At 54.0% G+C, this 22,784-nt stretch overlaps 2 protein-coding genes across 10 annotated transcripts in view; one reads left to right on the forward strand and one right to left on the reverse strand.

Annotated features, from left to right (window-relative positions):
• The first annotated feature begins 6,992 nt into the window (after positions 1 to 6,992).
• On the forward strand, positions 6,993 to 13,858 carry SFTPB (surfactant protein B). Of its 9 annotated transcripts, none has more exons than XM_070067873.1 (11): positions 6,996 to 7,088; positions 7,415 to 7,542; positions 7,764 to 7,835; positions 8,080 to 8,205; positions 8,413 to 8,550; positions 8,749 to 8,838; positions 10,868 to 11,051; positions 11,221 to 11,381; positions 12,184 to 12,264; positions 12,747 to 12,825; positions 13,292 to 13,858. In XM_070067873.1, the coding sequence occupies exons 1-10, from the start codon at positions 7,019 to 7,021 to the stop codon at positions 12,807 to 12,809; spliced, it is 1,113 nt and encodes a 370-aa protein (XP_069923974.1). In that variant the 5' UTR covers positions 6,996 to 7,018; the 3' UTR covers positions 12,810 to 12,825; positions 13,292 to 13,858.
• Positions 13,859 to 14,305: 447 nt separating this feature from the next.
• USP39 (ubiquitin specific peptidase 39) overlaps positions 14,306 to 22,784 on the reverse strand; it is a 36,522-nt gene continuing 28,043 nt past the window's right edge. The window contains exons 11-13 of the mRNA XM_002709668.5: positions 19,640 to 19,775; positions 15,549 to 15,635; positions 14,306 to 14,769 (exon numbers count right to left, since the gene is read on the reverse strand). Coding sequence (XP_002709714.1) covers positions 14,722 to 14,769; positions 15,549 to 15,635; positions 19,640 to 19,775 — 271 coding nt within the window. The 3' untranslated portion in view covers positions 14,306 to 14,721. The remainder of the gene's footprint in view (positions 14,770 to 15,548; positions 15,636 to 19,639; positions 19,776 to 22,784) is intronic.

The following is a 22,784-nucleotide window of genomic DNA, read 5'->3' on the forward strand; positions in this document are numbered from 1 at the left end:
GTCGTCCAGCTCTCCAGCTGCCTGGCTTCCCTCTCATCCTAAGGTGGGTTTGGGAATTTGGTTTTGGATCAAGAAACACAAGGGCAGGAGGAACGGTGGAAGTTCATTCCTCCGAGCGATCGTGGCACTGTCCCTGCTTCCAAGACCATCAGCGCTGCCTGGTTCCTGACTCAGCTCAGTTCTAGGGCTTCCCTTCCTCTCTACAGCAGCCATGGCCATCCCGTCACTTCCTCTTTTTTCACTTAGCCTGAGTCCATTTCTGTTGCTTGCCATCAGTGAGCCTGGCTGATGCACCAGCTCATCGGAGGGAGAAAGGTCTCCACATTTCCCCTCCCAAGAGGAGTCCAGCATGGGACTGAAGACTACACTGGACCCTCTGCCCTGGAGAATGAGCTCCCAAAGATTCTTAGCCAAGGAGAAGAGAAGTTTATGTAATTCGAGCCCTAGCCAACAGCTGATTGGCAACTTCTGATGGGAACGTGGTAAACCTGAGCTCTCTTGGCAAAGTTAGTCCACCTATGACAAACAGGGAGTGGAGGAGTGGCATTTCGAGTGGATACTCAACTCACGAACAGCCTAAGACCACCCCCTCTCTATTGCACCATTCCTCAGACCTGTGCGGGGCCAGGATGGAGATGTCCAGCATGGTCAGTTTCTTTGTTTCTCAACCCATGAGCACTTGCAGTTGTGTGTAGAACCTTCTGGTCCCACTGTTCCTCAAGGGCACAAGCCCAGGTTACTACCCCAATTACAAGGGAACCCACAGCCCATTCTTGGAAGAAAGATAGCATGGTGTGGTGGTACCCAGGCTGCCTAGGTTCAGATCCCAAATCTGCCACGGCCATGGCTAAGATTAAAGGGATATGTCATTTAATCGTAGCCACCGCCCTTGTAAAGCAGACCTTTGAATCAAAATGCACAAAGCATTTAGAATTAGAAACACAGTTACTCCACATCACTGCCTTTGCAACCCTGCCTGGCATCAGGGTACTTACTACCAAGGGACCAAACCTCAGACCGCCGACTGGAGGGACATGCCTGCCTCCTCTCATTCGCCGGACACCACACTTCTCAAAGGAAAACATTTGAGGGAGGTCTACTGTTGGCAGAACAGCCCAAGGAGCTCCATGCACCTGAGAAACTGTTGACAATTATTTTTAAAAACAACCAGTTAGGGGCTGGCACTGTGGCGCAGTGGATTAAAGCCCCGGCTTGTAGTGCCGGTATCCCACATGGATGCTGGTTTGAGTCCCAGTTGCTCCACTTCTGATCCAGCTCCCTTCTAGTGCTCCTGGGAAAGCAGCAGAAGATGGCCCAAGTCCTTGGGCCCCTGCATCCCTTGGGAGGCCCAGAAGAAGCTCCTGACTCCTGGCTTCAGATTGGCTCAGCTCTGGCCATTGTGGTCATTTAGGAAGTGAACCAGCAGATGGAAGACCTCTCTCTCTCTCTCTCTCTCTCTCTGCCTCTCTCTGTAACTCTTTCAAATAAATAAAATGAATTAAAAAAAAAAAAAAACAGCAACCATTTAAATCCCCCAGAAACTGACCTAAGTACATAGAACAAATGAAGAAATATTTATTTAAGAAAATAACTAAAATTCGGTAAGAACTGCAATTCCATGTATTTGTACCTAGATCTGCCGTCTACCCCACCCTCCAGTTCCGTAAGGTGTCACCATTCCATGCACACAGAATTCTCTCGCTCCTCCCAGCTTCCAATCAGCCAGCCATCTTCCTGGGCAGAACTTTCCACATCTTGCCGCCAGCCACCTGTGGCTGGGGCTCAGTCCTGAGTCGCGGCAGCCGAGAAGTGGGGGCCCTTTTCCTCCGGCTGCACGGGGTGCACTAAGGCTCTGCAATGGAGGACATGACACCCTAAAGAACACCGGAGCCAGGATTACCCCTTGTCCCAGGTCACGAGGTGAGGGATTCCCGCCAGAAGGAAACCAGCGGCTGCTGCACCCCTGCACTGAGCACCCAGCTCCTGGAGAGGGGGTGTCGCTCAGAGAGAAGCACCCTGTCATCCCCACTGCCAGCACCAGGGCCTTGGCCCAAAGAGTCCCCCAGACAGCAGCCGAGAGCCTCAAAGCCCTTCCAGGTGAACTGACTTCACGTGCAACCGTGGAGTGAGGTTCAAGTTGAAGGGTCCTCTCAATAAAGGTGGGAGTTGCAGGGAAATATTTGGGAGGCAGTCAACAGGTCCACTGGAGATGCAGCTAGACGGCAGGCTGGCTAGTTTTCTAGACAGAAATTGGGAAAAGGGCGGATCTTGCCAATCAGAACTGCTCAGACTGTGCTGGGCATCACCTCTACAAAGGAGCCTGCATTTTTTGGATTCCATTAGAAAGCAATTTGTGCCTGGGACACTGAAAACAATGGATCCAGCAGTTAAGACACCACTTGAGATACTTACCAGGGTACCTGGGTTCAAGTCCTGGCTCCACTGCCGGTTCTAGCTTCCTGCTAAGGCCACCCTGAATTGAGTTCCTCGCTCCTGGCTTTGACCTTGGCTCAGCCTCAGTCATTGCAATGTATTTGGGAAGTAAATCAACAAATGGGTATGCATGTTTTTTAATTATACAGGCAAAGTTAGACAGTGACAGAGAGAGACACAGAAAGGTCTTCCTTCTGTTGGTCCACTCCTCGAATGGCCGCCATGGCTGGAACTACGGTGATCCGAAGCCAGGAGCCAGGTGCTTCCTCTTGGTCTCCCATGTGGGTGCAGGGCCCAAGGACTTAGGCCATCCTCCACTGCCCTCCTGGGCCACAGCAGAGAGCTGGACTGGAAGAGGAGCAACCGGGACTAGAACCCGGCACCCATATGGGATGTCGGCACCGCAGGCAGAGGATTAACCAAGTGAGCCATGGCACCGGCCCCAAGGGTGTGCATGTTCTCACTCACTTTCCCTCTCAAATGCATAAATTCTTAAAAGATTTTACTTATTTATTTATTTATTTGAAAGGGATAGTTAGAGAGAGAGAGAGAGAGAGGTCTTCCACCTGGTGCTTCACTCCCCAAATGGCCCCAAAGGCCAGAGCTGGGCTGACCCAAAGCCAGGAACCAGGAGCTTCTTCTGGGTCTCTCACATGGATGTAGGAGCCCAAGGACTTGGGCCATTTTCCATTGACTTCCCAGGCCATAGCAGAGAGCTGGATCGGAAGTGGAGCAGCTAGGACTCAAACCAGTTCTCATATGGGATGTCAGCACTGCAGGTGGAGGCTTAGCCTATGGTAGTTTTGGGATCTGCAAGGAGAGAAGGCCTACACTTCCGGGAATGGAGAGTCTCTACCCGCACTTCTGGGAATCAAAAGTCCCTGTCAAGGTCCCCACGGGTGCCTGAAGGTCAACCAGTGAGGATCAGACCTACCTCAACCTTTAACCCCCATGCCCTGTATCTATAAAAGGAGCCCTCTGACGCGCGAGTTCCCCGGCCCCCGCTCTGTTGCTCTGCTAGGTCCGGTGAACCTCGCCAGGGAGCGGAATCCCAATAAAAGCCTGTGAATTAATTGATTCATCTGCCTGGAAAGATTTGTTATGCGCCGGACACCTTCAAGCCTACTATGGCACAGCGCCGGCCCCACAAATAAATTTTAATTAAATAGATATTTTAAAGAATTATACACCATGACCCAGTAAGATTTACCTAGGAATGCAAGGTGAATTAGCATCCAAAAATCAACTGATAGAATTGACCATATCAATAAAATAAAAAAAATAAAAAGCACATTCTCTTCTCGGAAGCTGCAGAAACATCATTGACCAAATCTAACATTTCTTTTTTATGTAGCAGCCAACAGACTGAAAGGAGAAGAGATCTTGCTCAACCTGATAGAGGGTGACTTTGGAAAGCCCAAACCTGAAGTCACACTTAATGGTGAAAGACTGAACGTTCTCTGGGGCTGGGCTCTGGCACAGCAGTCAGGACGCCACCTGGGATGCCTGCATCCTGTGTCACAGTGCCTGGGTTCAAGCCCCGCTCTCCTTCCAATTCCAGCTCCCTGCGAATGCACACTCTGGCAGGCAGCAGGTGACGGCTCAAGGACATGGGTCCCTGCCACCCACGTGGGAGACCTAGTTGGGTTCCAGACCCCTGCGGGTGTGGGCATTTGGGGAGTAAATGTGTGTGTGTGTGTGTGTGTGTGTGCCTGTCTCTGCCTTTCAAATAAATAAATAAATAGACTAAATGCTTTCCCCTGGGGACGAGGAACATGACCAGGACTTTCTGCTCCCTTGGCTTTTATTCAGCAGTGTCCTGAGGATTCCAGCCAGGGCTATTAGGCAAAGAAATGAAGTCAAATCCATCCAGACTGGACAGAACAGGTTTGACTACCTCTATCTATTTTTAGATGATATGATCTCATGTATAGAAAATTCCAAGGAATTCAATAAAATGGTGAATCAAAATCAAGGTGTGTCTCGATGGTGTAGATCCCATTCTCAAAACAACATGGATCATTCGGCGTGAGGGGTCACAGATCAGAATTAATCAGGGGCTAGTACTAGTCCTCTAACTGTATTTTTCTGTGAATAAAGTTGATTAAATTGCTTTAGAGGTTGTTTTTGGAATTACTTTCAGGGGCTGGCACTGTGGCGCAATGGGTTAGGCCATCATCTGCAGCACTGACATCCCATATGGATGCCAGTTTGAACCTCGGCTGCTCCACTTCCGATCCAGCTCCCTACTAATGCACCTGGGAAAGCAACAAAAGATGGCCCAAGTGCTTGGGCCCCTGCACCCACGTGAGAGACCTGGATGAGGCTCCTGGCTCCTGGCTTTGGCCTGACCCAGTCCTGGCCGTTGTGGCCATCTGGGATGCCAGCACTGCAGGCAGCAGCTTTACCACTATGCCACCACGCCGGCCCCAGGATGTAGGCATCTTAACCTGGGTTTTTTTATTCTTAAGGGAAAGAGTTTATTGGGGGAAACTTGACAGACTGGAGGGAAGGGGCAAAGAAGGAAAAAAAGAGAGTAAGAGAGAGAGAGAAAGAGAGGAGAGAGAGAGCTTGAGAGAGGAGAGGAGAGGAGAGGAGCGAGACAAGAGAGCGAGGAGAGAAAACGGAGAGAAGAGAGAAGAGAGAGGAGAGAGGAGAGAGAGCCACGTGTTCAGGAACAGGTCCTTTTAAAACTTCGCTGGAGGGTGGGCAGGGAAGCAGAAGCAGTGAATCCCATTAGGATGGGGGTGGAGCTTAACACTGGTGGTTGGGCCATGTGGCCACCTGGCTTCCAGCAATGGTGGCGGGGGCTAGAGCCTAGGATGGTGTCAGGGTGCAGATTGCGCCATAGATAAGACTGCGCCATTTTCCTAACATTCCCCTCTTTTGTTTTTTTATAAAGAAGAAGTTGTATGGGATTACATTAGTCCCAAAAGTCCAGGAGGGGTAGAGGGATGATGATCTGTCTTTAGAGCTACTTCCTGCTGACATGGGGTGATGAGGTGCTCTCTGCTGGCATGGGGCGATGTCTCAAGCCGCTGTCTCCTGGGTGGGGAGCCGAGCATATCCCTGTAGCAGCATTTGGTTGACCGCCTGGTTGCTGAAGGCCTTGGTTCGTTCCATTATCACCTCCTCTAAATGCTCAGAATTTGAAAGACCCGTGTGTGGATGGAGATCATGAAGTGTTTGGTGACATGGAAGGAGTTCTGGGGGTGTGTTTTGTGACTGGCAAAAATCCAGGACCCCAGAGCAGCTCAGAGATCCCCAAAAGGAGAGCAAGGTCACTGGGGGAGCCTGGATCCGAGTCACGGCACCAATGTAAGGTCGCCACAAAACACACCAAACACTGGAGTAAGGGGAAGGGTTTAGTGGGGGAAAATCCAGCAGGCCAGAGGGAAGGGGTGAGGAAGGAAAAGAGAGTAAGAGAGAGAGAGGAGAGAGGAGAGAAGAGAGCGAGCAAGCCGAGAGAGGAGGGAGAGAGAGAAGAGAGAGAAAGAGCGAGAGAGAAGAGGAGGCTCAACCTCCTTAACTGCTGTACCAAGTGCCTGCCCTCCCAATCTTTGGGCACGTGTTTTCACACTCTTGATCAATTCCCATGATGGCAACTGTGTTTGTCAAACTGACAAGGGCTTGAGGCCAACAGAAACTATGTGAGTCCTGGACAATGACCTTGAGTGTGTCACTCAACCGCCTTGGGTGCAGCTGTTTTCATCGTGGTACTAATTCAAGAGCCCTGGAGTGCTTCCTGGAGATGGACACCTGTGAGCTTCCGCCAGGGAGAGAGTTCATGCAGCAACCAGATAAATTAACCTTGATCCTGGCCAGGGAGATGTCGGTGAGCTCACGCTCTCCTCCTCCACTCATGGGCAAGTCGGCTTAGAGCTTCTGCTCCAGTGTGCCCGCATGGTGGGGACCCCCTCTGAGAGCCACCGAAGCCACTCAGGACAGCTTCTCCTGAACTGCCAGCTGTGTGCCTGCCCTGGAGGGGCCCACTGAAGCCCGTCCCCCACACCCTCCATCCTCCTCTCTGACTCTTGGCTCACTTTGTTCCATGTAAACCCTCTTCTCACTAACCTATAGAACCAGAGGAATTTTTCTAGGAGAAAAGGTAAGAAGGGCTTGGAGGGTCCTGGGTTTGCCCTTCTGGTGCTTGCCCTGGGTCAAGAGCCAGGCAGGAAGCTCTTAGGGCCATTGCACAAGAGCAGAGGAGGACTTGGGAGGAGAGGGTGGCAGAGGGATCACCCTGGCCACCCCAGCCGTGCATCGGCTTCCCCTGCTCAGCCTGGAGAGGTGGGACGAGGTGTGGAGACCAAAAAGGGCCCCTGTTCAGAAGGATCCAGGAACCCAGGCCTGTGGGAGTCGGGGCAGGGACAAAGGGAAAGTGAAGTGGCCACCAGCCCAAATCAGGGGAGGAGGGCAGGAATGCCCCTGCTGGGAAGGGGCTGGTTCAAAACACCTGGAGGGCTCTCCAGGACAAAGGCAAACACTGAGGTCACCACTGCCCCCACAGAGCCCTGTTCCATGCTCCCGCCCCCAGCTATAAGATCCTCTGCCCCAAGCAGGACACCCAGGCTTTGGCGGCGTCATGGCCAAGTCACACCTGCCGCCGTGGCTGCTGCTGCTGCTGCTGCCCACACTCTGTGGCCCAGGCACTGGTGAGTCCCCCCAGCCCCTCTTCACCTCCCTCTCACCTGGGACAGGTGTGGAAGGACCATCATAGGGGTCTCCACCACTTACTGAGCACTGCCCCGTGCCAGGTATTGGCCTAGGTCTAGGCCTCATTCTTGGTTTAAAGACGAGGCAGTTGAGGCTGAGAGAGACTGCAGGTTCTGTCCAAGGCCACACAGTTGGTGGGTCCCCGAGCAGGTGGGACCCAGAACTGCATGACTCCAGCGTGTTCAGTCCCAGCAAAGGCTGGGTGAGGTTGGGGACCCAGATGTAGCCTCACCCTGACTAAGGCTGCCCTGGCCCCCAACTGCAGCTGTCTGGGCCACTTCACCCTTGGCCTGTGCTCAGGGCCCTGAGTTTTGGTGCCAAAGCCTGGAGCAAGCATTGCAGTGCAAAGCCCTGGGACACTGTCTACAGGAAGTCTGGGGACACGTGGGAGCCGTGAGTACCACCAACCATGCGTGGCAACAGGGGGTCTTTGATGGAGGGAATGGGATGGAATAAATGGTTGAGGTAGATTAGATAGGATGGATAGTATGGGATGGATGGCATGGGATGCCATGGGATGGTGGGCAGCCGCCTTGCCCTGGGAGAGCCCCACCCAGTCACTGGATTTGGGAGCATGACCCACTCACGTGTCCCCACCGTGGCCCTCTCCCCAGGATGACCTGTGCCAGGAGTGTCAGGACATCGTCAACATCCTAACCAAGATGACCAAGGAGGCCATTTTCCAGGTGATGAGGCCCAGATCCTGGAGGAAGCTTGGGGTTTGGGAGACGAGAGAGACAGACGAGAGCAAGGAGGCCGTCTCCTGTATGAGGAGGAGGCCTGGGACTAAGCTCAGCTGTGCGGCTGGAGACGGGCTTTCCCAAGGGGAAGGGGGCCAGTCTGCCCTGGGAGCTGCCCTGTGTCCAGGAACTCTGGGTGGGGGCAGGGCTCGGGCGGGCCAGGCTGACCACCCCCTCTCTATCCTCCCAGGACACCATACGGAAGTTTCTGGAGCATGAGTGCGACGTTCTTCCCTTGAAGCTGCTGGTGCCCCAGTGTCACCACGTGCTTGACGTCTACTTCCCCCTCACCATCACCTACTTCCAGAGCCAGATTGTGAGGGCCTGTGGACCTGCCTCCCACCTGCTTCTCCATGCACCCCATGGCCACCCCAGTGCTTGCACACACACACACCCTGCCCGGCCTGCTCCCTGCCATTCCACACCCGAAGTCATTGGCCCTCACTTCTGAGCCTTGGGCCAGCCTAGCGAGACGAGGGTTCTCTCCCTCCCCTAACTACCCCTCACCTGCTCTGTGCCCTAGAATGCAAAGGCCATCTGCCAGCACCTGGGCCTGTGCCAACCCGGGTCACCAGAGCCTCCGCTGGACCCTCTGCCTGACAAGCTGGTCCTCCCCACACTGCTGGGGGCCCTCCCAGCAAAGCCTGGGCCCCACACGCAGGTAAGGGAGCCCTCCAGGCAGTGAGGTGGGGACCGGGGAGCTAGGGCCACAGCTAAGGCCCAGGAACACTTGCACTCCAGAGGGCAAAAGCCAGGAGGCAGAGGAGAAGCTCCGGGCAGGAGGGAGAGAAAGGGGTGAGGGGCGGGAGGCAGAGCCCCAGGACAACTTCCGGCAGCACTCCGGGATCCTCCCCGCCAGGATCTGTCGGCGCAGCGGTTCCCCATCCCCCTGCCCTTGTGCTGGCTCTGCAGGACTCTCCTCAAGCGGATCCAGGCCATGATTCCCAAGGTGAGACATCCCCGGCTCCAATCCCAGCCCTGCCGGGGCCAGCTGGGGAGGGGGGAGCCGCCCCTACGCTGCTCAGGCCTGCAGGTGCCAGCTTAGAGTCCATAGGACAGCCAGGAAGCCCCTGCTGTGACAGGCACAAGGCCAAGGCGCCTCGGAAGAGGTGAGACCAGAGTCTCTGTGGACAAGTTGCTCTAATTCTCCCAAGGCAGGGATTCCCCAGAGGGACTCCCCCCTACCCCCGCCCCTGCAGCGTCCAATGTGGAGTTTTGCAGACCTGGAGTGGCCATGACCACTGGCCCCATCAGCCCACAGCCCTTCCCCGAGGGCACCCCACAGGCCACCTTGTCACTGAGGCTCCCAGTGTCCACCTGCGCGGGGACAGTGCTGAGTGCAGAGCACGGGACTCACTCGGGATGAGGCCATGGATGGCCGCAGAGGCGTAGGCTGTTGGGTCTGGGAGAGGTTCTGAGGAGGGCGTGGCTAAGCGTGAGGTGGGGGGGAGGACCTGCCCAAGGGAGAGTGGGCTGCCAGCCCACGGAGATGACTCTAAGCCCACTTCAGAAACGTGCAGCTGACGGCTTCCTGAGGGTCTCAGTCTCTCCCCCGCGGTGTGCAGAGAGGATCGGGCAGGTGGGAGGTGACAATGAAGGAAGTTTCTCACAACATCACTGCAGAAATCACAAGGAGAGGTGTTGGGCAGGGCTTGGAGCTAAGAAGGTGGGCTCCAGAGGCCCTAGAATGGACAGCCTCGGAGAGTGAGAATGAGAGGAATACCACTGATGCCTGTAGACCGAGGCTCTCCCGTGATGTGCCAGCTGAGATGGGTGAACTTGATAGGTTCAGGCAGAGAGCGTCTCTCCTGGCCACGTTAAGTTGGAGACGCCTGTGTGACACAGGAGCAGGAGGCTGAACACCAGGCTTTGGGGGACTCTGGGTGTCACTGGCTGTGGGCCAAATTGGAATCCAGGGGAAGGGGTGAGGCTGCAGAGAGACAGCAAATGGGCAGGGAGGGGGACCGGAAGTGGGCAGGCTGCACAGGCAGCTCAGACAAGCAGAGGAACCTGAGGGACTGCCCACCAGATGGGAGCCAGGAGGAAGCAAGTGCTTCAAAAACCAAGCGAGAGAGGACACCAACAGTGGATCTGGTGAGAGGGAGGGTGTCGGTGACCTTGAGACCTGTTCTGGAGGTGAGGTGGGGACAGGAGCCCCAGCAAAGAAAGGGAGAGGAAGGGGCCGGCACGAGTACTGACCACTCTTCCAGGAAGGTCCTCTGGGAAGGGTGGCAGAGGTGGGCGAGGCTTTTCCAGCCAGCGTCCTATGTAGATGGGGCTGGCCAGTGAGGCGGGGAGTTGTAAGGTGGAAGAGAGAAGGGGTGACGCAGGGCACACAGGTCCAGGCTGGCCTTTCGCAGAGGAAGGACAGCCCACCGTAGTCATCGCAGCTGGAGGGGAGACCCAGTGGGAGTTCGTGTCACCACACGTGTCCATCTGGAAGGTGCCATAGTCCAGAGAACACTTCCCTGAGCCCTGCTCTTACCCCAGCCCCCTGGCACTGGGGAACAGCAGGGGGCTTCAAGAGGGGCAGGTCAACGTCAACCTTGGCATGTAAATAAGGCAGGGGAGGGTAAGCCACAGGCTAACCACTCACCGCTCCCTGCCTTCAGCTCACAGGTTGTCTTTGCAATTGGGAAAGAGTGGGGAAACTGCAGGCTGCCCCAGGCAGGGGCTCCTAAAACCACACACCTGTTGGCTCTGAGCCAGAGAGGAGCTCTGAGCCTGGAGAGGGAAGATGCAGCTTCCCCGCCTCTCTGGGCTAGCCACAGTCTTGCAGCGAGTCTGTCTCCCTGCTGGCTCCTGCACACTCAGTGGCTACACGTCAGTCCCAAGTCCCCTAGACCCTCCGTCCTCAGCAACCTGGTGTGCAACTATCATCCCTCCTGAAGAGCAACAGGGGCCTTATGCCGAGCGCCCAGCACCAGAGCCTGCCCAAGGGAAGGTCCCACCCTGCCCTCTCTCTGCCCCCACCTCAGGGTGTGCTGGCCATGGCTGTGGCACAGGTGTGCCACGTGGTACCCCTGGTGGTGGGCGGTATCTGTCAGTGCCTGGCCGAACGCTACACTGTCATTCTGCTGGAGGTGCTACTGGGCCATGTGCTGCCCCAGCTGGTCTGTGGCCTTGTCCTCCGGTGCTCCAGCGTGGACAGCATTGGCCAAGGTGAGCCTACTGTCCGCTACCCCAGCCCACAGCCCATGGCTCACTTCCCCCCTTCCCTCCGTCCTGGCCCTGCACCACCCTCTCCTTCTCCAGTCCCCCTGCCATGTGGGGGGGGGGGTGGCAGGAACCCCACACCTCTGCACAGCAGCCTTGACTGTTTCCTCTCCAGTCCCGCCCACTCTGGAAGCCCTGCCAGGGGAGTGGCTGCCGCAAGACCCAGAGTGCCGCCTTTGCATGTCTGTGACCACCCAGGCCAGGAACATCAGTGAGCAGACCAGGCCGCAGGCAGTGTACCACGCCTGCCTCAGCTCCCAGCTGGACAAGCAAGAGGTGAGGAGCAGGCACATGGGGGTCCTGGGACCCAGGGCCCATCCATGGTAGAGGGCTGAGCACAGGCAAAGTCAGAGACACCCAGCACGGGCCAGCCTAGAGCTCAGGCGGGCACACAGGACAGAGGTAACGGCTGTGACTTAGGGCAAAACCTGTTAAGAGGAGCCACTTCTGGACCTAGGGCTGTGGGCTCTGGGGGACTGGCAGGCCTCCCTCGTGAGCTCAGTGAGTGCCAGGGGACGGTGGTTAGGCCCAGTAAAGCCTTGCCAGAAGCCCCATGCTGTCCTCTCTCCAGTCTCCCCCCCCCTCAGAGTGTACTACCTGCAGTTGTGGCCCCAGGGTGCCACCTGGTGACCTTGCTGTGAGTGGCATCTGCCACTGTCTGGTGGATACCAGATGAGCGAGGCCAGACCCCTGGAGCCAGGAAAGGGCCTGCCTGGCCTTCTCTCCAAGCTCCTGTGCCCACCCCACCCTCCCTGCAATGTACCTTAGGACAAGCCCACCTGCAGAGTCCCAGGGGCTCGGCCAATGTCCAGAAGCAATGACAGGACGGTGATCTGAGGCAAGCTGCCTGCATCTCTGCGCAGAGGCAGCACCAGTGTGCCCAGATTTTCCTGCAGAAATCCCCCATTCTGGCCGGCTCCAGCTCGCAGAGGTTCTGCTTCCAGCCATGGTGGCTGAGGGCCAATGGCTGGAGCTACACCCAGAGCGAACAGGGAGGAGGAACAAGAAGGCAGGAGAGGCCAGGGCAGGGCCTCGGCCCCCACCCCTCAGCCTCCAGCAAGTCTGTGCCTCCCTCCAGTGTGAACAATTTGTGGAGCTGCACACGCCCCAGCTGCTGAGCCTGCTGTCCAGGGGTTGGGATGCCCGCGCAATCTGCCAGGTACTCGCCCGGCCCCACAGCTGGTCCTAGCACATCCCTGAACTCCCAGAGTCCCGCCATTTCCAGCCTGTGGTCCTCAGGGGCCCTGCTCTCCCAGGGGCAGGGGCGCGGTCTGGGAGGCGCTCCGTGTTCACATAGAAAAGGCTGTCTCCAAGTGGTAAGGAAGTCGCAACAGAAAGGGGAGGAGCAGTCTGGGAAGGGAGGGGCGGCCGAGTACAGTCTGATGCCTATTATGGAATGGGGCTGGGCTCGCTGACCAGGTATGCGGGCGCACAAGGGTCTTAGGGGGTGAATGCCCACCTCCTCCAACTGTGGCTCCAGCCTGTGTCTGTGAGGTCACTCCAAGAGCATCCACGGAGGCAGCAGGTGGACTGAGAGCTGTGCCTTCCGGGGCAGAGGGGGAGGGGGCTCTGTGGCCCCCTCAGAGCTGAAGTGGGGAGCAGAGATGCCCAGGCCAGGCCCTAATACCGCCCCTGTGGCAGGCCCTGGGGGCGTGTGTGGCCACGCTCAGCCCTCTCCAGTGCATCCAAAGCCCTCACTTCTGAGGACTCAGCTGTCCAGGTGAGTCCAGGCCCATGGTGGGGTGGGGGGTGGGCAGGTCTTGTTCTCAGGCTGCTCCATGCTCATCAGCTCCCTCCCCTGAGGGCCTCAGGCGCACCTTCAGGAGAACCCCTACCCATCCCCATGGCGGCCAGAGAACCCCCCAGAACAGGCCAGTCTCCCCTTCCCAGGTCCCAGGGCTCCCAGCCTTCTCTGCTGACACAAGATGGGCAGTGGGCTGACAAGGCAGGCCTGGGTGCTGGTCCCAAGTCTGCCCTCACTGGACCCTGGGTTCCTGGATGAGACACATGGCCCTACCCTGTCCTCACCCTGTTGAGCCGCAAAGCGGGAGCCAGGCCTGTAGTCTCCCCCCTGCCAGCTGCCCACGCGCGCCCTCCTCGCCACCCTTCTTCAAAAGGACCTTGCACTGGTGGATGCAAGACCCCAGTGTGTAGCCACAGCCCTGCCTCCACCTCGTCTGTCCCAGCCTGAATCACAGCCCAACACCAGAGCCACTTCTGTCCTGTCCGGCAAGCAGCAAGAGCCGTGTGCCCCACAGCAGGTCTGCAGAGAGACCCCACAGCCTTCACTCCAGCAGAGCCACACGAGGCTCCCACAGCCTCCCAGGGGCCAGGCTGACCAAATACTGCCTCCCCACCCCCACCCCCACCTCACTCCAGAGACTGGCTTTACCGCTACTTGCTCACAGTCTACGAAGTTCAAAATACAGAAGAGAGAGGCTGGTGCTGTGACCCAGCAGGTTGGGCCACCGCCTGCAGTGCCGGCATGCCATGTGGGCACCAGTTTGAGTTCCAGCTGCTCCACTCCTGATCCAGCTCCCTGCTAACGCGCCTGGGAAAGCAACAGAAGATGGTCCAAGTGTTTGGACCCCTGCCACCCATGTGGGAGATCCAGAAGAAGCTCCTGGCTCCTGGCTGGCCCAGCCCTGGCCATTGCAGCCATTTGGGGAGTGAACCAGCAGACGGAAGAGCTCAATCTCTAACTCTTACAAATAAATAAAATAAATCTTTAAAAAATAAATACATCAAGAGGACGTGCCGTAGTGGACTCCCTATCTGGACCTGCTTCAGGGGGTGCTGAGCCCACTCTTCCTCCAGGCAGCTCAGAGTCAGTGTCGGAGCCTGCTGGAGGCCCTTTCCACCTGACTTCCCATGGGCACTCTGCGCTGGGGCACGCACGGGCCTGGCTGAGACTCAGAAGTGCACTGACGTGAGCAGCTCCCTGCGTCTCCTTCCTTCCCCCCCACTGAGCCCCACGCAGCCTGAACTGCCCCCGGCGGCCACCAGCCAGCACGAATTCAGCACTTTGAGTCAGACGGTTTCCTACTCTGAGGCAAATGCAGCCACTCCCACCCAGACTGACAGGGAGAGACAGCACGATGTCCCCCAGGTGACAGACTGCAGGGCAGACAAGTGTAGATTAAAAGAAAATAAATCCTGCCCTTAGCCAGCTGCCTAAGAGGATATAAAACACAGCCTGGTTTAAAAACAGGAAAATATTTAATCCATTTCAAAAACACATCAGGAAATGAAGGGGGCACAGGAAAATAATCTACAGACAGAGGGGCTACAGGCTCCATGCTTACTCCCAGGATCTCGAGGCTCGATGTGTGGAGGAAGCTACCTGTCCTTCAGATACTCCCAGTCACTCAGAAATAAATTATATACATCTGCAAAGATCTGCCCTGCGGAAGTGGAAAGGCAGCTAGACAGGAAGGAGAAAGGCGCATCCATCTCCGTAAGTCGATCGAAGGCAGCTGGTGACAGCACAGAGCCTCCCCAGGTGGGCGGGCGGGCGGCTCTGATGCTCTGTGGCAGGCAGAGCCCACAGACGCGGGGCTGCCAGACCTGCCACTCCGGCTGAGATCAGCCACAGTGTCAGTGCTCTCGGCTCCCCTCAAGCCCCCTGCTGGTTGGTTTCATCATTATCGCGCCTCTTCCAAATCTGTAAGAAATGAAAACAGACACTGACCAGCTGGTCTAGGAGGCATTCAGTGAACAGATATTTATCAAAAACCTATGCTGTGCCAGGTAAGAGACAACCGTCACCCTGACCTATCTGCTGCACGCCTGCCAGAGGACCCCTCTCCTTCCATTTGCATTCTTCTACCCACCCTTTCTCTTCGTTTCCATTCCAAACGTCCTTTCTGAAAAAGCACACGTGGCCAAGTCTATAACCTCAGACGAAGCCACTGAGGAAACAGAAGTCTCCTCTTCTGCAAAGCTTTGGCTTTTCCTAGTCTCAGTCTGCCCGCTGTTACCAGGTACTAAGGCAGCTAGAAAAGAGGACTGTGCTTGCAGAGTTCTCAACTCAGTGAAGACCAGACAGCCCTCGGGCTGCGGCTGGCACCCCACGTGAGAGAATGGAGAAAACACTGTTGAGTCACAGAGAGAAGGGCTAACCTGCCCGGGGCCGTGGGCAACGCTTCAGGACGACTCCTGGCCGGCTTCCCTGTGGAGTCCAGGCCCTTCCTCCCTGACGGCAGACCGCACATCTGCAAAACTAACCTGCTCACAACCACCACCTCCTCTGCTCACTCATAGCCAGCCACGCTTCCCTGCTCTCCTCGTTTTCTGAAAATCTCTGTGTGACCTTTAGGCCATGTAATGCGGCCCCACCTCCCTCAGTACATCCGCTAAGCTCCCGGACTGCCACCGAGATTCTAGCTCAATCCCACCTCCTGCCTCGGCCCCCATCACCCCTCTCCCTGGGCTCACACCCACCTGAATGTAGGCCTCTGACAGGGTGATCATCTGGGGAAGGATGTCAGTCACCTGGAGGTCCTGTAATTCATACCACTTCCCAGTCCCCTGCAGAAAGTAGGAAGGGCCGGGTTAGCCTGCCCCTACAACCAAATGGCATAGAGGAAGGGATGATAGCTAAGAGGTAGAAAAAACAGAACAGTCACTGGACACTGTCCAGCAAGAGTCCCAGGAAGGAGCATGGTCTCGTCTGGGCTTGATTCAACTCGATTCAACTGTGTTGGTCATGGAAAACTCAGTTCTAGCCAATGATTCCATGAAGTGCAGTGGCGTTTCAACCACTTCTGTATGCTTTTAAGAAGTAGAGGGGGGTTGGCACTGTGGCGTAGCAGGTAAAGCCACCACCTGCAGTGCTGGCATCCCATATGGGAGCTGGTTCGAGTCCCGGCTGCTCCACTTCCGATCCAGCTCTCTGCTGTGGCCTGGGGAAGCAGCAGAAGATGGCCCAAGTCCTTGGGTCCCTGCACCCGCATGGGAGACCCGGAAGAAGCTCCTGGCTCCTGGCTTTGGATTGGCTCAGCTCCAGCCATTGTAGCCATTTGGGGAGTGAACCAGCGGATGTAAGACCTCTCTCCCTCTGCTTCTTTGTAACTCTGCCTTTCAAATCATTCAATCAAAAAATAAGTGCTGAAGGAAGTAAAAAAATGGGCCTGGCATTGTGGTATAATGGGTAAAGCCACTGATTACAATGCTGGCATCTCATATAGGTGCAAGTTTGAGTTCTGGCTGCTCCACTTCCGATCCAGTTCTCTGCTATGGCCTGGGAAAAGCAGTGGAGGATGGCCCAAGTGCCTGGGTCCCTGCTACCCACATGGGAGACCTAGAAGAAGCTCATAGCTTCACGCTGACCCAGCCCCAGCCATTGCAGCCATCTGGGGAATAAACCAGCAGACGGAAGATCTGTCTCTCCTCTGTAACTCTTTCAAATAAATAAACCTTAAAAAAATACTGAGGGGTAGGTGCTGTGGTATAAATTATGCCACCCTTGGGATACCCAAATCCCATATTAGAGCACCATTTCAAGTCCTGGCTACTCCATTTCCAACCCAGTTTCCTTCTTCTTCTTCTTTTTTTTTTTTTTTTTTGACAGGCAGAGTTAGTGAGAGAGAGATAGAGAGAAAGGTCTTCCTTTGCCGTTGGTTCACCCTCCAATGGCCGCCGCGGCCAGCGCACTGCGGCCGGCGTACCGCGCTGATCCAATGGCAGGAGCCAGGTGCTTCTCCTGGTCTCCCATGCGGGTGCAGGACCCAAGCACTTGGGCCATCCTCCACTGCACTCCCTGGTCACAGCAGAGAGCTGGCCTGGAAGAGGGGCAACCGGGACAGAATCTGGCGCCCCAACCGGGACTAGAACCTGGTGTGGCGGCGCCACAAGGTGGAGGATTAGCCTAGTGAGCAGCGGCGCCGGCCCCCTGCTACTCTTTCAATCCAACTTCCTGTTAACACACCTGGGAGGGCAGCAGACAAACAGCACAAGTACTTGGGCCCCTGCTACCCATTTCAGCCCCGGCTGTTGAGGTCATTTGGGGAGTGAAGATCTTTCTTTCAAAGAAATAAATCTTTAAATAAAAGATAGTCCTCTCGGTCACTCTGCCTTTCAAACAGATGAAAACTACATTTATTATTTTGAAACAAAGAATTTAGGTGGACACTGAAGAGGAGAAAGAGGAAGGCCCCCTAATCCTCATGTAAGCCGTCTCCTTCCTACTCAGGAATGGCAGACCAGATATATTCACTGAGGAGGTGACCAGGGCCAACTACCAGAAGCTAGAAGTGTACACCCCCACCCTCCACACCCTCACCCCAGAGTGCAGCAGCAACAGGAGTCAGGAAAGTGTCCCAGTGACACTGCCTACCATACAAGAATGTGACCTCTGGCCTGTGAAACCAGAGCTGCAAATACAGCAAAGCCCACCTCTTTTCATGCTTCCACGAGCAAAGGGGATAAAGGTTTCTGGATTAAGGCAGAGGCACTGCTGACCACCCTCTTGTCTCACCCATCCAAACTTGTAGGAAATGCCAAGAACCAAAAATCAGTATTATAAAATATAGCTATTCCACGGAGCAGGTGTTTGGCACAGACGTCTATATCACATAATGGAATGCCTGGCTTGAGTTCCCAGCTACGCTGCTTCTGACCCAGGTTCTGGCTAATGTGCCTGGGAAGCAGCAGGTGATAGCACAAGTACTTAGCTCCTGCCACCCGTGTGGAGGCCCAGCCCTGACTGTTCCGGGCATCTGTGAACAGCAAATAGAAGATCTCTGTCTTTCAAAGAAAATAAAAATAAATAAAAATTGTAAATCAAATAAAATACAGGTAATTCCAGACATTCAGGATATTCCAAGAGCTGAGAATACAGAAAACAGAAACAAACCTCAGGATCACATAAGCAAGGACTGGTTAAGAACGTGGGCTTTGGAGCCAAGTATCTGGGTTAAAAGCCCAACTCTGACTGCAGATTAATCAAACTCTGGGGCTGCAGTTGTGGCGCAGCAGGTTAAGCCTGTTTGTTGACACTGGCAAAGGAGGGCTGGTTTGAGTCCCAGGCGTTCCGCTTATGATCCCTGCTAACACTCCTGGGAAGGCAGCAGATGCTTGCCCTGGTACTTGGGCCCCTGCTAACCATGTGGAAGACCCAGATGAAGTTCCTGGCTTCTGGCTTCAGCCTAGCCCAGCCCTGCTATGGCCATTTGCAGGAAATGAACCAGTGAATGGAAAATCTATCTCTTTCTTGCCCTCTGCCACTCTGCCTTTCAAATAAATAAACCTTAAAAAAAATAAATAAATAAACTCAAACTCTTGGCTGGTGCCGCGGCTCATTAGGCTAATCCTCTGCCTGCAGTGCCAGTACTCCGGGTTCTAGTCACTGTCGGGGCGCCAGATTCTGTCCCGGTTGCTCCTCTTCCAGTCCAGCTCTCTGCTGTGGCCCGGGAGGGCAGTGGAGGATGGCCCAAGTGCTCGGGCCCTGCACCCGCATGGGAGACCAGAAGGAAGCACCTGGCTCCTGGCTTCAGATTGGCGCTGCGCGCTGGCTGTGGCAGCCATTTGGGGGGTAAAGCAATGGAAGGAAGACCTTTCTCTCTATCTCTCTCTCACTAACTCTGCCTGTCAAAAAAAAAAAAAAGAAAAAGAAAAGGAAAAAAAAAAAAAAAAAAAACTCTGCACCTAGATGTCCTCATCTGTGATAAAGATGATACTAACACCCGCTGTAGAGGTCTGCAGGACAGAAATGAAATGCACATGAAGCACCTGGCATGCTTTCTTGCACACAGTAAAGCACCTGATAGCCAGAGCCAGCTATCATTAAATCCACTGTCCCATGAGAGACTAATAAAGAACAATCTGTGCTAGTCATCTGTGTGATACCCAAATAAACCTCAAGTACATGTTTTATCTGCTTTCAGCTCAAGACATTCACAAAATTTTTGAGCTCAAAGGGAACTGTAAATCAGTGCTTTGTAAACTTCAATTTCACACAAATGAGAGGCAGATCCTGTGAAAGTGCAGATTCTGATTCAGCAGGGTCAGAGGCCGTGACTGCATTTCTGACAAGCTCACAGGTTCTGCACACGCGTGACGGGAGGCCCCCACTTGGGGTAGTAAGCTTCTAGTCCAGGATGCAGCTCAGCCCTGGCTGCACATTCAAATCTCCTGGGGAACTGGAAACATCACAATGCCAGTTCCACCTCGGGATAACCTAATGCTGACTCTTAATTCTGCTGGCTGATTATTCTTTGTTGCAGGGACTGTCCTGAGCTCTGTAGGCTGTGTAGCAGCATCCCTGGCCTCTACCCCCGTTAAAAACCACTGCCCTAATGTCATCGGCCTGCACTGGAGCCCAGGCATGAGGATTTCAGAAAGTTCCCCAGGTGAGTCTAACACGCAGCCAGAACTCAGAACCACTGCCTTAAGCTAACCACTGACAGGTCAATCACTCGCAGAGCCCGACGACAAGGCCAAGCACAGGCAAACAGGAGGCGGCTGCCCTCTGACATGCCAAAGGAACACCGGTTTGGCCACTTGGTTCCACAAGCCAGTCAGCAGCCACTCACATGATGAAGCACATGGATCCGGTAGGAGCCCTCCGAGGGCTTGCCGTCGTGGACGATGTTGGCGATGAGGTCATAGGTGGTATTCTTGTGTACCGCTTGCACTTCTTCAGACAAGTATTCTCTCAGGTCCACATTTCTGGTGATGACAAAAATGAAACCAGAATATCAGACAAAGGTGAGGGGCTCCGGGATACTGTCCTACACAGACCAACCACAGAGCAGTGAAGCCCTACTTTAGGATCCTAGCTCCCATGCAGAGCCATGAACTCTAGGTTTTTTGGAATTCACAAAAGTTGCCAACAAGAATGACAGGCTCCATGAGGAAAGCACCTTTAAAAGCAGGCATCGTGATGTTGGGGATGGTGCTGTGGTGCAGCGGGTTAAAGCCCCAGTTTGCAGCACCAGCATCCCATATGGGTGCTGGTTCGAGTCCTGGCTGTTCCACTTCCAATCCAGCACCCTTCTAATGGACCTGGGAAAGCAGTGGAGGATGGCCCAAGTCCTTGGGCCCCTGCACCTATGTGGGAGACCCAGAAGAAGCTCCCGGCTTCAGATCAGCTCCACTCCATTTGGGGAGTGAACCAGCGGATGGAAGACCTCTCTCTGTCTCTACCTTCTCTGTAACTCTCATCAAATAAATATAAATAAATCTTAAAAAAAAAAAAAAAAAAAAAAGAATTGTATGGCTATGTGCCATACAATTAAACAAACCAACAAAAAGCAGGCACCATGACACAGTGCTAAGCCTGTATCGGAGGAAAGGTTCAAATCCTGGCTACTCCACCTTTTGACCCAGTTCCTGCTAACGTAGCTGGGAAGCAGCAGACAATGGCTGAAGCACTTGGGTCCCTGCCACCCACACAGGAAGCCAGGATGGAGTTCCTGGCTCCTGGCTTCAGCCTGGCCCAGACCCAGTCTTTGCAGCACTTTATGGAATGAATCAGCAGATAGAAGATTTCTCTCTGTCACTGTGTCTTTCAAATATATATACACACATATATACATATATTTAAAGATTTATTTATTTATTTATTTGAAAGTCAGAGTTATAGAGAGAGAGAAGGAGAGGCAGAGAGAAAGAGAGGGAGAAAGAGAGAGAGAGAAGGAGAGGAAGAGAGAGAGAGAGGGAGAAAGAGGTCTCCCTTCTGCTGGTTCACTCCCCAATTAGCCACAAAGGCCGGTGCTGCGCCGAATCAAAGCCAGGAGTCAGGAGCTTCTTCTGGGGCTCCCATGCAGGTGCAGGGGCCCAGGGACTTGGGCCATCTTCTACTGCTATCCCAGGCCATAGCAGAGAGCTGGATCAGAAGAGGAGCAGCTGGGTCTCGAACCGGTATCCATATGGGATGCTGATGCTTCAGGCCAGGGCTTTAACCTGCTGCCCCACACGCCGGCCCTCTATATACATTTTTTTAAAAGCATGTCTATGGGATGGGAGGGCGGTGTTTGGCCTAGTGGTGAAAACACCCAATATGAAGTATCTGCATTTGATACCCATCTCTCACTTCCTAACTCCAGCTTCCTACTAACACATATGCTGGCAGGCAACAATGATAGCTCAAGGGGCTGGATTCGTGCTATCCATGTGGAAGACATGGACTGAATTCCTGGCTTTGGCCTGTCGCAGCACCAGCCATTATAGAACATTTAGGGAATGAACCAGCAGATGGGAGCTCACTCTCTCTCTGCCTCTTAGCGAGATGGACAGACAGATAGACATAGATGGAGCTTGTCTGGGAGTCAAAGTGCAGGCCCTGGACTCACTCCAACATGAACTGGAACCCTGGCTCTGTTTTAGAGTTGAGCATAAGCAGGTTATGCAACCCAAGTCTCTTCTAAGAGAATGAGAGTCACTGTGTCTGCTGAGACACAGTGCTGATTAAGTGAGGCTAACTGGTGGAAACTGTCTCACCCCGTCCTACTTGGGAATTCAGTCAGCATCTGGTCTTTGGCCTTAGGTTACCAGCGCCTGAACACTATGAGGAGGGATACCTTATGTCACTACTGTAACGATCTCAGTATGATAAACCAGGCAGACCATTCAGATTTATTTATTTTTTGAGATCTCGCTTCCTTGTTTTTCTTTTAGTCAAGGAAGTAGCAAATATTTAAATAACATAAATGTACCCAAGGAAGCTTAAGCACAACAGGGGAATTTATTCAGGGTTTTCAGACTAGGAAACAGATCTGGAACCAAACAGTGCAAAAGAAACAGGATCCTGTTCTGATTTCTATGTGTTGGAGGTAGATATTTGATGTGATGCACACTGTTCCATATGTAACAATGAAGTTTCAATGAATATTCACTGTAAAAGATAATTCTGTTCTGCATCCTAAGACATCCACACGAGCTCAAAATAGCCACCCCTGCTCGTAGGCTGCTCTGGCATTTCTCATGCTCTCTTGCCCTCCGCAGGAAGAGCAGCTGTCTGGATCTGTCTCACTGAGCCCCACACAAGTCTTCAGAAGCATTTATACTCGAAAATTCATAACCGAGCCAGAACTGTCTGGCCAGAGAGGATGAGTACATGTTTAGTCACTTGGTTTCAGAAAACAGGCAACGGAGTAACTGTGTTCATTTCTCAACCAGAACAGTACATTTTAGAGGATGACTATGTAGATCAGAGTGAATCTTTAAACAAGACCTCAAAAAATCCTATCTGCAAATCATTACAGGGCACGTAGCCACCCTAAATGTGATAAATCAGACTGAAAAATGAAGAATTATAAGGGTCCTTTTCAAGTAAGGACATCTGGACAATCTAGAAACATGCAACTCTGAAAGTATTACAGAGCATGAAGTAATAAACCGCAGGTTTCCAGAATTTGCCACACAGTTTGATATTCTCTGAAAGGCTAACTAGTTAAGAGTTAACTTTTTCTTTTTCAATTTGTTTGAGAGGTAGAGACAGATACTAGTTCATTCCCTAAATGCCTGCAATGGCCAGGACATGGCCAGGCATCAAAGCTAGGGGCCAGGAACTCAATCTAGGTCTGCTATGAAGTAGCAGGAATCAAATTGCTTGAGTCATCCCCATTGCTCCCTGGGTTCTGTATCAGGAGGGAGCTGGAGCCAGGGGCCAGGAGTTGAACCCATGTACACTAATGTGGGATTTGAGTGTTCCAACCAGCTTCTTAACTACCAGGC

The sequence above is a fragment of the Oryctolagus cuniculus genome, chromosome 2 (assembly GCF_964237555.1).
Source record: "Oryctolagus cuniculus chromosome 2, mOryCun1.1, whole genome shotgun sequence".
NCBI lineage: Eukaryota > Metazoa > Chordata > Mammalia > Lagomorpha > Leporidae > Oryctolagus > Oryctolagus cuniculus.

What these genes read in the sequence shown, in the direction of transcription:
- SFTPB (XM_070067866.1), top strand. Translation starts at nt 7,019, where the DNA reads ATGGCCAAGTCACACCTGCCGCCGTGGCTGCTGCTGCTGCTGCTGCCC. An exon ending in CCCAGCTGGACAAGCAAGAG is followed by an intron (nt 11,382 to 12,183) that starts GTGAGGAGCAGG and finishes GCCTCCCTCCAG; the next exon opens with TGTGAACAATTTGTGGAGCT. An exon ending in ATGCCCGCGCAATCTGCCAG is followed by an intron (nt 12,265 to 13,222) that starts GTACTCGCCCGG and finishes CTTCTTCAAAAG; the next exon opens with GACCTTGCACTGGTGGATGC.